Below are 16,599 nucleotides of genomic sequence, written 5' to 3' on the forward strand. Positions count from 1 at the left end.
AGTTATGAATTTCATGTGCTAAGGGGATTGTACAATAATGAATGGATGTGTGTGTGTGTGTGTGTGTGTGTGTGTGTGTGTGTGTGTGTGTGAGAGATTTGGATTTTTAACGTAGCTTTAACAATTTTTAGTCATATCGCTACGATATCTGCAGTGTGACAGTTTATAGCGATGTCTAGCATTAGGGCATCATGCCGCAGACATGTAGCATGATGTCCCACCCAGTCACATTATCCTGAAACTTGCCCGACTAATCCTAACACTAACCTCTTAATGCTTAGCGCCAAGCGAGGCAGCTGTTAGTACACGTGTCAGTCTTTGGCATGACTCTGCCGGGGATCGAACCCACGACCTCCCGCATCCGACATGGACGCTTTAACCACTAGGTCACCTGAGCAGTCTATATATATATATATATATATATATATATATATATATATATATATATATATATATATATATATGACAGCGTGGATTAATTTCGTAAAATGGATCCTCCCTAACTTCTTAACATATGAAATTCTTTGGGTATTTTTAGGTATACGTGTCTAGTAATTTGATATAAGAATAATTCTTTGTGTTAGCTTGGGTCGTGTTTTCTTATTGCATGGCGAGAAGTGATAATATTCGACTCGAAAAGACTTACTGATAATTCATACAGATGTGAAAATGGGGGAATAAATAATGAAGTGTGCATTTAGAGTTACACGATCTGTGGTCATTAGGTGATTAAAGAGAGAGAAAAAATATTCGCGCTTTTGGGAACTTACAGTTGGCAACATTGTTGTCTTGATGTCCAATAAAGTAGAGTTAATATGACACTATTAATCTAGACGGTCATACTGACAGGATATTATTGGTGTTTGTTGGCTGATGTACAAATAAGTGGTGAATATAAACTAATGCTGACAAAAAATCGTTATTTTGTTCCTATTCCAAATTTCTTATATATGTGCCACGCGCTGAACCTACATCATGTCAGAATAAAAGAAAATCAGTATTAACGTTGACAATAGACAAAGTTTATTTAACTAAGGCTGGGTTAGCATTATAAATATTAGTTCACTGGAGCTATTCTACATAAAATAACAATAAAATAACATTTAACTTAATTGTGCAAACATAAATCTTACATGCATGCATACATACACAGATTCATGCATACATACATACGTACGTACACAAACATACACACATACATACATACATACATGCAAACATACAAACATACATATACATATCTACCTTGTGTGTTTGTCCATAGATTGTATGGGTCATTTTGTAACAGCGTATTACACAGCTAATTTTTGTCAGCGATTGTTGACTATATTTTAAGATAATTGTTACTTGTAGGTAAACATGTTCACTTGGAGCTGATGTTCAGGACAATGCTTTTCCGTTTGAAAAGTCCTGGCTTACCTGATATTTGCTATGTTCTTTAATACAATTTTAGTTAGAGGCCTGACCTTGTTTACCACTTAGAATGTTGTGGAAATGAACGTTTGACCCTCATGCTCCTGCTCATTTTGTCTTCGGTTTTTATATGAAAGCTGTTTACATCAGAATTATTTATTCCTGTCTTAATATATATATATATATATATATATATATATATATATATATATATATATATATATATATATATATATATATATATATATATAATCAGTCTCTTATTGTGTTCATACATACATACATACATACATACATACATATGAATTAATTTAACTGATGTTTCAAATTATTTCAAATCTTGCTTCAAAGCTCAAAGGATATACATAAAAATTCAATTTATAAGCCAAACCTTTACGCAGCAAAATCCATCTGCACGAGTGGATTTTAAATTTGAACTTGTATGCAGTGTTTAAAAATATACATGTTCCAAGTGATAGAACATAAGCCATATTAAATGCAATTAAAAACTTGAAGCAAATATACAAAATTAAAAACCAAACATCACACATGAACTAGATTATTGCAACAGCAACAGCATTACTAGCGTACAGTTGAAAAATGCAGACAAAATCTTTTTTAATCGATGTCGTCAATGACTGTTAAAAATTGGTTCATCAAATAACAAATTACGTTCAATATTATTTCGATTATTATTTGCATCATTGATTCTTTGCGTTGGCAGAAACAAAAGTACGTAAAGAAAATAATCATAGTTATGTTGAAAATCAAATAGAACATCTTTCTCTACATCTTTCTTTTCCTTTATAATGTGTAGAAGTGACTAAAGAAACAGCGAAAAGAATCTTTCTTCCTACCTTGCCACCTTGATTATGAATAGAAGTGACAAAGGAAACAGCGAAAAGAATCTTTCTACCTACCTTGATTATGAATAGAAGTGACAAAGGAAACAGCGAAAAGAATCTTTCTACCTACCTTGATTATGAACAGAAGTGACAACGGAAACAGCAAAAAGAATCTTTCTACCTACTTTGATTATGAATAGAAGTGACAAAGGAAACAGCGAAAAGAATCTTTCTACCTACCTTGATTATGAATAGAAGTGACTAAGGAAACAGCGAAAAGAATATTTCTACCTACCTTGATTATGAATAGAAGTGACTAAGGAAACAGCGAAAAGAATCTTTCTAAATACATTGATTATGAATAGAAGTGACTAAGGAAACAGCGAAAAGAATCTTTCTACCTACCTTGATTATGAATAGAAGTGACAAAGGAAAAGTCGCTAGTAATATTAGGAAAGAGCAAATCGTCAAAATCCAACTGCAACAACCGATCCTAGACGAGTTCCCGTCTTCTGTTTCGGCTGATAAATAGAACCAATCCATTATACGTTATATGTAACAACGCAGCGTATGTTTTATGTCTGTCTGTATGACTACCGGTCTGTATATATTTACCAAAAATTGTATTTCCAAACCAATCGAAACAATAACAAAGAATGATTTTATTCTACAGTAGTTAATAACAAAATGAAGCTTGTTATTTACTAATATTGTAGGAAATTAGTTATAATATCAACCCATTCACGTCTCTGCAAATTTACAAGTTAAAATTAGTTTCAATTAATCGACTCTTTGATATGATTTTTACTGTTTTCATAAATTCTGAAAGTAATCAGTCTCGTTTAGAGAGTTTAATAATGAGATGATATGGTTGCCTTCATCACGCACCGGTTAAATTTAGCTGGTTTTATCTTTTATAAGTGACGGAACCCTATAGAAGCCACACGAAAAGCCATTATATGTGATATGGAACCCCCTCTCCCTATCTTTTCTTTGACTCTTATCTTTATCTCTTAATTTCACTCTTCGCTAGCATTGCATTGCAAGACTACTTTACTTTATGCGATCCAGCATGAAACACATAACGTAATCATACACAAATTTAAGTTTGAAGGAACGGGGCAAAGTGCGTGCTCGTTTTTGACACAGAGAAAGATAACTGGAATGACACCCTTAATCACGCAACAATATCGAACTCATTTCATATCTTGTTAACCATTCTGTTGATCTAATATGCCAATTTCAAGATGAACAGTACCGTTATATACAATGGAAAGCCTATTTGGTTTAGAAACCTGGTGAATTGTGGCTTTTGAGCTACAGTTGATGTATCACATTAATCGCCATCGAAACAATAGTTTCCTTTGGCATTGAGGTGTTAAATGTCGGATTGTTCTTCCATTAGTAGTCCAAAAGTTTATTTTATTTAGCCTTTTAAACCATCAGAAAAGGAGTAAAAAAAGACCAAACAAGGCATAGCTAACAGATCGTAACTCAGAGGACATGGCGGTAACAAGTACATGTGTTCAATTATCATAATAAAGACTAGTCGTAACAGTGGAATGGCGGTTTCATCCCAGATAGACGCTTAGGTACATGTACCTAATCCAATATCATTTTACCAAGTAAAGAATAAATCATTATTCAAAATATCTTCACTGGAGCCCGTATTTGTCCTTACTGCATAATTTATATCTAAAGTCATCTAAAGTTTAAAGAAAAATGAGGAAATAAATTCACGCTACAGGAAAGTGTGGAAGGGTCATGGTGAACACTTTAAGCTACGGACATTTCGGTGGAACTCTAGTTAGACTTTGAGAATGAAAGTTATTATCCTTATTCATAGCTCATCACTTGTGTCGCAACTCAAAGAGAGCTGACTCCAACAACCCATTTGGGGGAGAGAGAGAGAGACGTTATTATCATGTTATACGTCCGTCAGTCACGATGAGCTTGTAAGCAAACTATAGCGAGGACTATTAAAGTAAACCATTCTTAGTTTATTTATATGCCTTGAGGGAGATTTAAGGCCTGATTACCTCTGGTGACCTTGATCGTTTTTCTAGAGCATAGGACGACATTTTTTGGTTTGAAAAGGACTTCAGCTTCTATTCAAAATATCCTATATATCAAATAACCAAACCAATTCTGCAAAAGGTTCTCAAGTTCTATTGTATTCTGGTAACCTTGACCCATTATTCAAGGTCAAAGGGTAAAATTCCGTTGGCTTTTTTGGTCATGCCGAGTATGGGAGCAAGGTACCTCGGAATCTATTATGCCAAGCCAGACCTAATTCGATATGCAGATGTCTTGTGCGTATCCTACCGTCAATGAAATTCTGTTGAACATGATTATATTTTCTAGGTCAGTTGGCGAAAAGGGCGTTCTCTTATCTGATTAAATACGCAGAATTAACAGTGATTTAATGCGGCAAATCAGACCTCAAAAGTTAAGAGCTGAGCATTGGCAAGAGTGTGAGTGCTATTTGTAGAACTGGAAGCCAGTTCAGGCAATCTCAACCCATTTTTTACTGCGTGTGAAGAAGTGGGCGATATTGTGTGAGTATAAATGTTATCCGATAACCTTAAAAAATCTGCAAATGCTTTTTTTGCACTCCTATGACTATTCCATTCTTTCAACCAAGTTAGATTTTCTTTTCCTGGATTCAGTTCTTAACATTATCAACCAGAAGTGTGCTGGTTTGCACACTGCTGAAACTAGGCCTGGTCTGCCGCCATGGTTTATCCCTTGACAGAGCACTTTACCTCAATTTGCTCTGCCACGATACAGCTTTTATGTGTCGATGTACCTTAAAACCCTCAGAACAAGCAAACAAATTCTTTATAAAATAGCTATGCGCAAAGAGGTGTATTCCAAGTACCACAATTCTCCCCGTGTATGACAACTCTGATACAACTTATGGAATAAAACTTGTTTCCAAAATAATTGCCTCGTTTTCATTGAAATCAATCTCTGAAAAATCTATAGTGAAAGAAGACACAGGAAAGGAAAGCAATTTAAAACCGGAGACCAACTCATAAAATGGATGTCTGACCTGTTATATTAGTTAATGGCTTTTCTGAAGCGATGTGTGTCTATACATATATATATATATATATATATATATATATATATATATATATATATATATATATATATATATATATATATATATATAATTGTTTTAATGTAAACCCTAAACAACCTTATATTTTCAAGTTTAAATATTCAATGGAACCTACCTCCAATAATCTGATTGGAATGATGAGAGATGCGATGGCTGTTTCTAATCGTACTCCGACTGCTTTTCATCTCTGACAGTTCCATGAACCAAAGTCACAGTAGATAATTTTCGTAAAACCCTTCTCCAATGTACACAAGTGGTTTCCAATGTGTTTATTGCATTCCATACATGTTTACTGAGCTGTCAGTATAATGATTGCCATATTAACAGTGAATCGTCAGTAAGTTGTCAGGACTGATGTAATGGTTGACTTTGAATATATCAACATTTGCATATGTAATGGAAAATCGAAGTTGAAATGATGGCCGGATATGACAAGTCAGACGTTTCTTTTAGAGTAAACGATAAATCAAAGACTAACAGATAGTTATATTATCGGCTTTAACCTCGTCATTGTTGACGTCACTGTTTACATTATGAACTTTACAATTATTTATGGATTATGTAACAAATACTGCAAAATATTTACCAGGTCAAGAAAAAACAAAAACTAAATTTCTGGAACAGTACTATGCACTGTCAAAAGTTCTTATTTGTCTGCACAGAAGGCTTTCTTTACAATATCCCTTATAATACTTATGTAATTCCCATGTGACATGTTCATGTCTGTGAAAACTTTTCGGAATATATACAATGCTGTCGGGCATTTCTGAACACCTAATGTTTCCATCTCCAATACTGAAGCAATACGCATACCGAATTCGACCGATTGACGAAACAAAAATACTGCAATGCTTACCATTTGAAAAGAAGCATTTGTCAGCAGAATATTCTGTTCAAAATAATATTAATTTTGGACACACGGGATACCACCCTCGTGTTTTCATGACTCGAGATATGTTGGCCTATTCAGCGCAAGCTTTGAAATGATGTAATGTTTATCCATCGAGTTATATAAATGAAATACATTACTTTGGACGGTTTCTATCAGCAGTTCAGTCGAGTAATTAGGTCAGATTTATAGCTGGTTTTACAAAATTCAACGTAACAATGCCAATAAATAGCAAGAGATATTAGGCAAACTAAACATACCTTGTAGAAAAAAGTTAGTAATTTTCAACATTTTATATTAAAAAAATAAGCTATTATGTGGAAGAGAAACAACAATGAATAGCATGTAATGCGTTTGCAAGTTCTTGTTTCTGGTGAAAAAATTTCTAAAGAATTTAGAAACAGACTATACGACTAGGAATTTCTTGAGAATCTCGTTCTTGCGACAAGTTGACATTTTGGGAGATTTTGTACGTGTGTGAAAAAATTGTAATTTGGATTAAGATGCAGAACTGTTTTAAGGTATACATTTCCATCTTTTATAAAATGTATTTATTTTATACATAGCAAATATGATTTTCTGGGTTACAAGTTCATGAAGGTCATGAAGTGGGTCTCCATGTTGGCATTGAGAAATCACATTTTCATATGCATTTCGAGTCGAAATGTGGGTAATTTTTGTACACTTTATGAATATCACTTTCCTTAATTAAAGTAAGATCGTTCTTTCTTGATACAAAATGGAATTTTGACAAAAAAACACGTGATCCAATGTTTACAGAAATGACGTATAACTGCGCAGAATTACCTGACGCGCAGAATTGGGCGACATTGCGTTGTGTATATATATATATATATATATATATATATATATATATATATATATATATATATATATATATAAACTAATATGGCAGTTAAAGTGTTGTTATCAAGCAATTTGATTTACCAATACTATTGGTATATCAAATTGTGATCCGCCCATGGCGCAAAAATACGCATATATAAACATTCTAGCGTACGACTGCGGTTGATTCAAGATCAATGATGAATTTTCACACTTTAATCATAAAAAAGTGACGTATGAAAATAATAATAAAAGGTATTAATAATCATCGTTTTTTATATGAATTTAATATGGTACACAATTTCATCACAATCCTTTCTGATTTCTGTTCCCCCCTCCACTCTCATAACGGACAAACTACGCAGAAATGAGGAGTGAGAGAGAAAAGGAATTTGGGCTGGATTTAAACCTTGAAATAGAAATTACGCCAAGTAATCTACAAGAGTAGGGTTCTTCGTAACGATACGTGTGCACTTTCCTTGGGATTAATCTAGAGTGTTTATCAATGATACAAAGTTGCAAACCACGTCGAAATTATATAGTAAATTCATTGGTTGCGTGGTACACAGACTGTGATGTATTTAATGTTCTGTTTTTGTTGTCGTTCCTTAAACATACTATAATGTTCTAAAAATCGATTATTATTAATTAAATATGAAAATGTCCAAAGGTCTCTCGATCGATCGATCGACTATCGTAGCAAGATACATGTTAAAATCTATGAATTGACGAACGTAGGGGATTTTAGTTTGTGTCGTTCTACGACCAAAGGATAAGAGAGAGAGAGAGAGAGAGAGAGAGAGAGAGAGAGAGAGAGATTGTTTATGGTCAGTGGTACTGTTACTAAAGCAGAATAATGACTTAGATCAAATGTATATATATTAAAATATATGAATTACCTCTTGTTGGTTCTTCATTTCACTTAGTTTTTATTCCACATTAATTTCCATGAGCCGGTCGGTGAATTCCTTTGCATTCATGCGAATGGCGTAGCTAACCAAGTGTTTGCAGTGCTCTACTTTTATTATTAAAACCATCTTTCATGGTCAAATCAGAAGTGTGTATTATGTTGATTTAATCAATGTGAAGAAAAATAGGAACTGAAAAAAGAAAACAGTCAGCTTATCAATATGCAAAGGTGATTGTGAATAGCCACATAAGGCATAATTATATATATATATATATATATATATATATATATATATATATATATATATATATATATATATATATATATATATATATAAATATAAAATATATATATATAATGGATCTTAAAATTATCTAGTTACTGTAAATCAAACCTTTAGGCTAACATATAAATTTTGCTACTTACACAATTGTGAAAAAGTGTATTTTTAAAAACATAAGGAGTACAATTTTTATTTATTTATTCGCCAAATATTTTCACAAAAAGTGCAATGATCGTTAAATAATATGATTTGCATATATAGAATGCCGTGAACATAGACAATAGAGGCACAGTCTTTAACATTGGCGAAATATGCATGAAACACGACGTGTAAATGCAATATTCAGCTAGCTGCAAACAGTTCGTGACATATAATATTATTCAGATTGATTCTTAAATACATTTGTGCCATACGATTATTTTGCCAAACATTGATGCTTAAGCAAATTAACGGTGTACCATGTTGCAGCTATTAACACTGAAACTCACAATTTTCTAAAACGATGACAGCCACGTTCTAGTGTTTTTGTAATATGGGACCGGAAATGTTTTCTAAAAAACTAAACAATCTATTAGACATACATATTAAAATTTTTATGTTAATATGTGAATTATGTCTAAAAATTGATGGTGAAATCATAACGCAATATCTTTGGATTTTGTTGATTCATACCGGATGCTCCATTACGAATTGAAAGAAAATGGATAATAACTTACACTTGAATACTGATTAGTAGAGGATATATTAAGTATAAGAACAATTAAACAGAAGACTGATTAACAAACAAGAAGACTAAAATACATTACTGATGAACTAAAAGACTGATTCACTAGAGGACTAAAATAATGGAAGACTGATCAACTACAAGACTGATTAAAACAAGGCTGACTAACCAGACGACTGGTAAATATAAGACTGGTCAACTAGAAGACTGATCAACTACAAGACTGATTAAAACAAGGCTGACTAACCAGACGACTGGTAGATAGAAGATTGGTCAACTAGAAGACTGATCAACTACAAGACTGATTAAAACAAGGCTGACTAACCAGACGACTGGTAAATATAAGACTGGTCAACTAGAAGACTGATCAACTGCAAGACTGATTAAAACAAGACTGACTAACCAGACGACTGGTAAATATAAGACTGGTCAACTAGAAGACAGATTAATAGAAGACTGATGAAACTGTCTTTTATCTTATTGAAAATCTATTACTTATCGACTTTTCGAATGTTATATATTTTCAATAGCAACTTCAAAACAGAATGTCAAATTACATCAGAGCACCAGACCCATCTCTATTTAGTTACTTATGTCCTTGCTAAAACAAGTATGGATAGTTTTGAATCTCACAGTCACAAAGCCGATAAACAAACTGAAACACTTTTTCTTAATGTGTCATTGATGATAGAAATAGAAAGTGGATTTTATTTTGGTCAAGAGCTGTTTTCATAAAATAGACGGATTTTATTCCAAGCTCTCAGACACGCATAGATAAACTTCACATTACTACTAGACTCAAATATACCTTGACTTGTATCCACAGAGCAGCATTTTATAACATTCAATCAGTTTCGTGTAAATCAGATACTGAACTGGATCTTACAATCGTAACAAGTCCGTTTCAATAATGTTCCCTGGTGGCCTCATAAATCGTAGTTGACAATTAATGTACAAAGATATGAGCTCGATAGAGGTTCATATACCAGTGTCACAAAACTTTATTGCTTTCGAAACAGCTAACCACTCCCGGTGTTGACAACATTTTATCATTAACTCTTTAGAAATGTGGCTATTGGTTGATCTTTATTTTCTTGCAGTTTATTTTCCCATGTGACAAAATGCACTAATATTCATTGTTTCCTTGCTGAAAGCATGCGTCATCGACTAAACCACATCCCGTTTTTAATGACAGATACTAATAGTTACCAATGAAGACAGGGATATAGAAGAAAGTAGTAGAACAAATAGAATTTAAATTCCTAATAAACAAACACGAACCTACATATCCCTTACCTAGGCAGCATCTCCTTATAAAGAAAGTAAAACCCATCCCCACAGGATTACTAATAGATAATATTTCTATCCCTGACCATTCTCATTAGTCTTACTAGTAAATAGAACGAAAAGGAAGGAAAAGATGGCAAGAAGAATAAACACACGTACTCAAAAACAGCAACTAACTGATATTTTGCTAGCACCAGAGTCCTGTATGATGTTCATCATTATCCTTAAATTTTAGAAAAATGATGCCAATACTGGCCTTGAATCTCGTATATTTGGTCAGTGCTAAGTCATGCAAATTTTGATTCATCAGTGGGGGGGGGGGAATGTTATGGATATGTCTGTCCAAGCATCGGCCTGACCGTGACTTACTCAAGGAGATGCATGAAACTATTGCTGATCGATTCTATGTAGAGCTATGATTCGTTTTTAAATTTGCAGCATTTTATCTATAACTTTTTTAAAAATAAAAATGTAAAACTCACTTTTGAAACTATCAAATTAGGTCCTACATATAACGAGTAAAATGAACCATATGAAGAGACAACAAGAAGAAACACAATAGTCCTACATTTGTTTTACGTAATTATTGTTAATTATGACAGCTGCAAGGCCATTATAAAATACAAGAGAGAGAGAGAGAGAGAGAGAGAGAGAGAGTAAAATAAATGTGTCATTGGATAAAGTAATGTATTATAAAGTATAAGGTCTAATGAAAACTCTAATGTTAAAACTATTTTACACTGTGACATACTATCCAATACTTCTTTATCAATCCAATGCTCCTACACTTACTAACTCACACGCCATTTTGACGGACCAGCACTCATAGTTAGGCCTACTTTTCAACACCAGGCAGAGATAGGATGTAAAAAAGAGCCATAAAAACAAAACTAGAATTTAAATTCCTTGTAAACAAAACTTACCCCTCCTGGCCCGAACAGCCCTATTATCCCTTATAAACAAAGTAAACTCCCTCTTCTACCATCTGTTTTTCACCCCATTTTAAATGCTATTAATTTTCACTAAAACGTTATTAACAAAAGAGAGAATGGGGGGGGGGGAGAAATAAAAATTGTAAAATGCTGATTATCTTAGTGAGGGAGATATTTCTAATTATCCTCTGTGTGTGTGTGTGTGTGCGCGCGCGCGCGCGCGTGTGTGTGTGTGTGTGAATGTCTTATCCATATGTTGAGAAAGAAAATACATCAAGACATAGAGACACGTATGTACTTTGTGTGGCATAATCTTGTGAATAAGAATCACAATGCTTGCAACAATGCTTTGTAAATTTTAACTTTTACCTTCCCCATATATGGCCGCTCCGGTGACCTAGCGGTTAGAGCATCCGCCTCGGATGCGGGAGGTCGTGGGTTCGAACCTCGGTCGAGTTATACCAAAGACTTACAAAAATAGTACTAACAGCTGCCTCACTAGGCTCTTTGCATTAAGAGGCATGATGCCCCAATGTCTGTGGCATGATGCCCCAATGTTAGACATCACTATAAACTGTCTCACTGCAGACATCGTAGCGATATGACTGAAAAATTGTTAAAGCTACGTTAACATTCCTTATCACACACACACACACACACACACACACACACACACACACACAAACACACACACACATTCCCCATATGGACAAACTTAGGCCAATGTCCCGTATCGATCAGATAAGAAAAAATAAAATTTGTTGAATAGGTCAACCTTTCATCATTCTCCAGATTATTAGCAAAAGACCTATCCCCCAACAATGACATTTTTGTCTAATTGAATACTATAAAAAACCCTGTTTGGTATCATTCCAGAAAATGCTACCCTTTACGTTAGAGTTAACCCTAACCATAAGCCTAACCCTATAAGCAACTTCTACGTACATTACTGGGTCTGTTTGGCGGGAACTTTAACACTGTAACACTTTTTTTTCGGCCTCTAATGTCAGTTTATCATTGAGGCCATACTATTTGGTTTCAATTATGGCACTCTGGATCGCTGAATATAGCCCAACATTATTTGACCCACCAACCTGTCTAGAATGCTGTATCCATTTGTCTTGAGTTTCACAAATGTCATGTAACCAAAACAAAATTTTGGCTGAATACTGATTGATAAAAACTTGATTGAATTTACTTCATATAATGGCTATTGAAAGAAAGAAAAAGTACTATATTAATAAAGTAAATTACATTAGCATCAGTGTATCTTGCAAAATTGTTTGAATACAAATGATTTTTGTCTAGAAGCTTTGTATTCTTCGATCGCGCGCTCTAAAATCACGCAAGGACATATTATGATGAAAGGGAACAACTACACTAAATTGTAAATAGGGTCTATTTTGTCAAGCTTCATGACTCTAACTTGAACAGATGCCAAGAAATAAACTTATAAACAAATTTTAACAAAATCGATCGAGTGTGATATATGGGTGAGAAAGATTTATATTGTAAAACAAGTAGAGTACATACCAAAATATAACTCTACGTAGGTTTCACTTTTCTAGGTAAAATAGATCGTATATAGCAGCAAAATGAAAATTCCATGTTATCAAACCAGGAAGGGGTAGATTTATGTGAATAATACCGGGCAACTTGCTATTGTTTCTTTCTTTATCCTCCGCAAAAAAGTGAGTCTAAAAGCAATTTCAAAGCTTAGAGCGGGTTTGCTTATCCAACAATACAAATCCGAATAACAAAACGTAAATGACTTAGAACTCAAGATGACAGAATAAAGATTGACATTTGTTTGCTAAAGTCATGCTGACGTGTTTGTGAGAAAACTGACTCAAGGTCCGATATTGACAAAGACCAAATACTTTGTAGTTTCATTAGTTCATAGGTTTAACAACATCGGCCTCTCTTGGATAAATATCAATTTACCATGGGTATGTTGGGGCCCTGTTACAACAAAGGGAAATTAATATTACGCTGCATTTTAATACCGAGGGACAACGTGAAATGCAATACTAAAAATGTCCATCGGTTTAGTATTATGAGCCTATACAACTTCTGACGGGAATTTAAGAAAGAGGGTATCAGTTTTGGTTTTATGGGTCTCCATGGCCATTAACAATCTACGTAACGTTAAAAATACCACAGGTGAAATATGTGTAGGCTTCTATAGGACACACGGTACTAATGATATGGAAAAAATGGGAACCAGTCTGGAAATGGGTGAACCTAAAATAGAGTATATATCAGTTTAGCTGACCAGGATTGGTTAATAATGTAAGTTATGTTGTAGGAAAAAGAATCTTTTGAGAGCTTATCGTAGTTGTAAGTGAAAACAAATAGAGACATTGTTTTATTGATGGAATTTTAGTCCTTTAATAGCCTTGAGTTTGGAACACTCATTACTAAATTTAGAACCTGACTCTTTGGTGTGTAATTGAAAGCACACGTTTCAAACACATACAGGTCCAGAAAATGCCGCGACTCATATCCTTTCCTCTACGCAGGAGCTGACATCCAGGTTTCATCTATACTGATAAATATAGGTTTGATCATGACCACTCAAAAATGTTAAGTTATTGAATTTTTAATATCATGGTGTTTGTATAGCTTTACTACGGGAACTGAATTAGTACCGTGAGTACTATATGATCAGACGGGAAGTTAATCTTACGCCACCATGTTGAAAAAATGTATAAGGTCAAAAGAAAAATGTAATGTCATAAATGTCATAGGTTCAACGTTTGGTCATCTATATATGCTCCGGTCGGTAGTGCAATATTAAAACTGCAACTAGTACTGAACACTCGAGGATCGACTATCCAAGACCTCGTGTGTTTCTATCCAGCTCTCAGTTATCTACATTCCAACTCTCAGTTATCTAATATTCAACAATCCATTTGGAGTGACCGTGGCCAACTTATTTACTATTCAAACTCACAGTATACTATCAATATACCGCCGTTTGAGTGGCCAGCTACCAGCGATATGGCTTCTAGCATATAGTCATATACTATCCAAGAACCAGTTATCCACTATCCAATACTCCACATATACTGTACAATATGCCATTTAGATTGACCGAAACCCATTCGTATACTGACTATGAGATATATGATGTTAAAGAAGGAGTGTAAAGAAAAATGTAAATCTTTAAGAAATGAAGCAAACTGTCATATTACCCTACAACTACCATATACTTCATTTTATCGGCACAGTAAAATATGTTTGGATATCAATTTAGTCATATTTGAAAATAATCAAGACACATAATATATTTTGGTATATTCTCATAAATAAAAATTACAATAAAATTTTAAAGACACGACAAAATGTCATTTTTCCTTTCTTCCACTGTTGTTGTTGTTGTAGGGTTTAACGCCATTTTTCAGCACACGATAGGCTATACATGGCGGCCAGTATTAATGGTGGAGGAAGAACCCGGGAAATCCCCGGAAAGAACCACCGACCCTCGAGAAGCTACTGGCAAGCTTTCTCACATATCCACATTGGCTGAATCTGAGACTCGAACCCATGCAGACAGAGGTGAGATGGCAGTGATCCGTAACGGAGAGCGCTTTAGACCACTCGGCCACTCGGGGCCCCCTTTCTTCCACTCTAATTTGTTTCATAAATTTCTTTACAAGTATGGGTTGTCTGCTATTTAATCCGATGGATCACTTCATACTCCTTGGTTGAAATGGTTCGTTTTGTGTTTCGTCTTATTCGTCCTCTGCTGTAGACGTTTCATCCTTTTTCTCTTTCGTTCGATTTGCTGGTGCATTCTGTAGATCAACGTGATTTTCCTTGGCAATGGAAACAGGTATCTCTACGTTTGTCACTTTTTGCTCCTGTCTTAGAGGTTCCTTTCCTTTGAAGTTGTGGACAATCTGGGATTCAGTGACTATTCTCTTGACATGAATAACAGGTATCTTCACTTTTATTCTGAGAGGAGTAGTCCGGAGGTTCTCCATAGGTCTTTTGGGGGTGAACCTTCGAATGACTCTCTGTGTCTGGGACGAGGAGTGTGACCTGTTGTGGCTCTTCCACATCTATTTAACCTAAATTAAATTAAAAACAACCTGACGGTTACTGTTGCTGTAGCACACAATTTAGTGACGCAGCTGCCTTTATCAATATCATACTTAAACGAAGACTCCCAAACAATTTCAGCCTGTAGATACGAAAGAGCAACAACAGAGATTTACATTGACTCATTCGAAAGCACACTTCTCACAAGATCTGCGGAGTAACTCGAGACTACTACTCTCGAAATAAAAGTAAAGATACCTCTTATGTAATACAACACAAATGTGTGAAAATCTGAGCTTACCTATTGTAATACTACAAAGCTTAGTAAAACAACCGACTTTAGCTAATGTAGCACAACACAATTTAGTGACACAAAATGACTTCGGTATTGTAAAACAACACAATTCAGCAAACAAACTGACATGTGCTATTGTAACACAACACAATTCAATTCAGTTAGTTTAATGGAAACAAATGACTCAACTATTGTTACACAATACAATTTTACGAAAAACTGACCATAGCTATAGTAATACAACACAGTATAATGATCAAACCTTTAGTATTTAGTATCTCTATGTTAAACTCTATTATGTCTAATAGTCACTAGCAGTGTTCAAGTTCCAAAAGTTCGTTAGTGACCTAAACGCTATAGGGATGAAAATAGTGCAATACATACATCTTATATTACATAGAAAATAGTTTTTCTCTTTGGCCAAGCGGAATTCAAATAATTAGCAGCCGATTTACATTTGAACCCCGACACACAATTTTTCAAGTCCCGATTTCAACCTCAAGATAGATTCCGTTTTGTGTTTCGGTTCCGACACCAGAACACACAATGCTAATCTGAACGAGAATAGCTGACCTTCGATTATATATTATATTCAAAGAATATGCCTCGAGAAAGCAAATTGTCCGTAGTACAAATTTTAGCCGGGAAAAATCTTTTACAACTGCAGTGCAGAGACCCCTTTCCCAAAGAGAATGCACTCATACAATTTCAATCATTAGATATGAGAAGAGTCACAACAGATAACGCTTCTCGTCAGAGATGTACAGAGAGTCGTTCGAAACTCTAGACTACACCTCTCGAATTAAAAGTGACGATACCTGTTATTTCGGTAACCAGAAATATCATTGGACCCCATGATGTCATCAACATCAAAGGAAAGGAATCTCTAAGGCAGGTTGAAAAGAGCGACAAACATAGAGATACCCGTTACCATTGCCAAGACAAAGGACGTTGATCTACAGAGTGCCCCAAAGAGAAAACAGAGAAATGTCAAAAGCAGA

The 16,599-nt window shown here is 34.5% G+C and overlaps 1 protein-coding gene across 1 annotated transcript in view; it reads right to left on the minus strand.

Moving 5' to 3' along the window:
* LOC149778544 (band 7 protein AGAP004871-like) overlaps positions 1-5,704 on the minus strand; it is a 38,955-nt gene extending 33,251 nt beyond the window's left edge. The window contains exons 1-2 of the mRNA XM_089938494.1: positions 5,501-5,704; positions 2,664-2,779 (exon numbers count right to left, since the gene is read on the minus strand). Of these exons, the coding sequence (XP_089794620.1) occupies positions 2,664-2,779; positions 5,501-5,585 (201 nt within the window). The 5' untranslated portion in view covers positions 5,586-5,704. The remainder of the gene's footprint in view (positions 1-2,663; positions 2,780-5,500) is intronic.
* Positions 5,705-16,599: the final 10,895 nt, after the last annotated feature.

This window comes from Sinohyriopsis cumingii, chromosome 17, assembly GCF_028554795.1.
Source record: "Sinohyriopsis cumingii isolate HCF-2022 chromosome 17, ASM2855479v2, whole genome shotgun sequence".
Lineage (NCBI taxonomy): Eukaryota > Metazoa > Mollusca > Bivalvia > Unionida > Unionidae > Sinohyriopsis > Sinohyriopsis cumingii.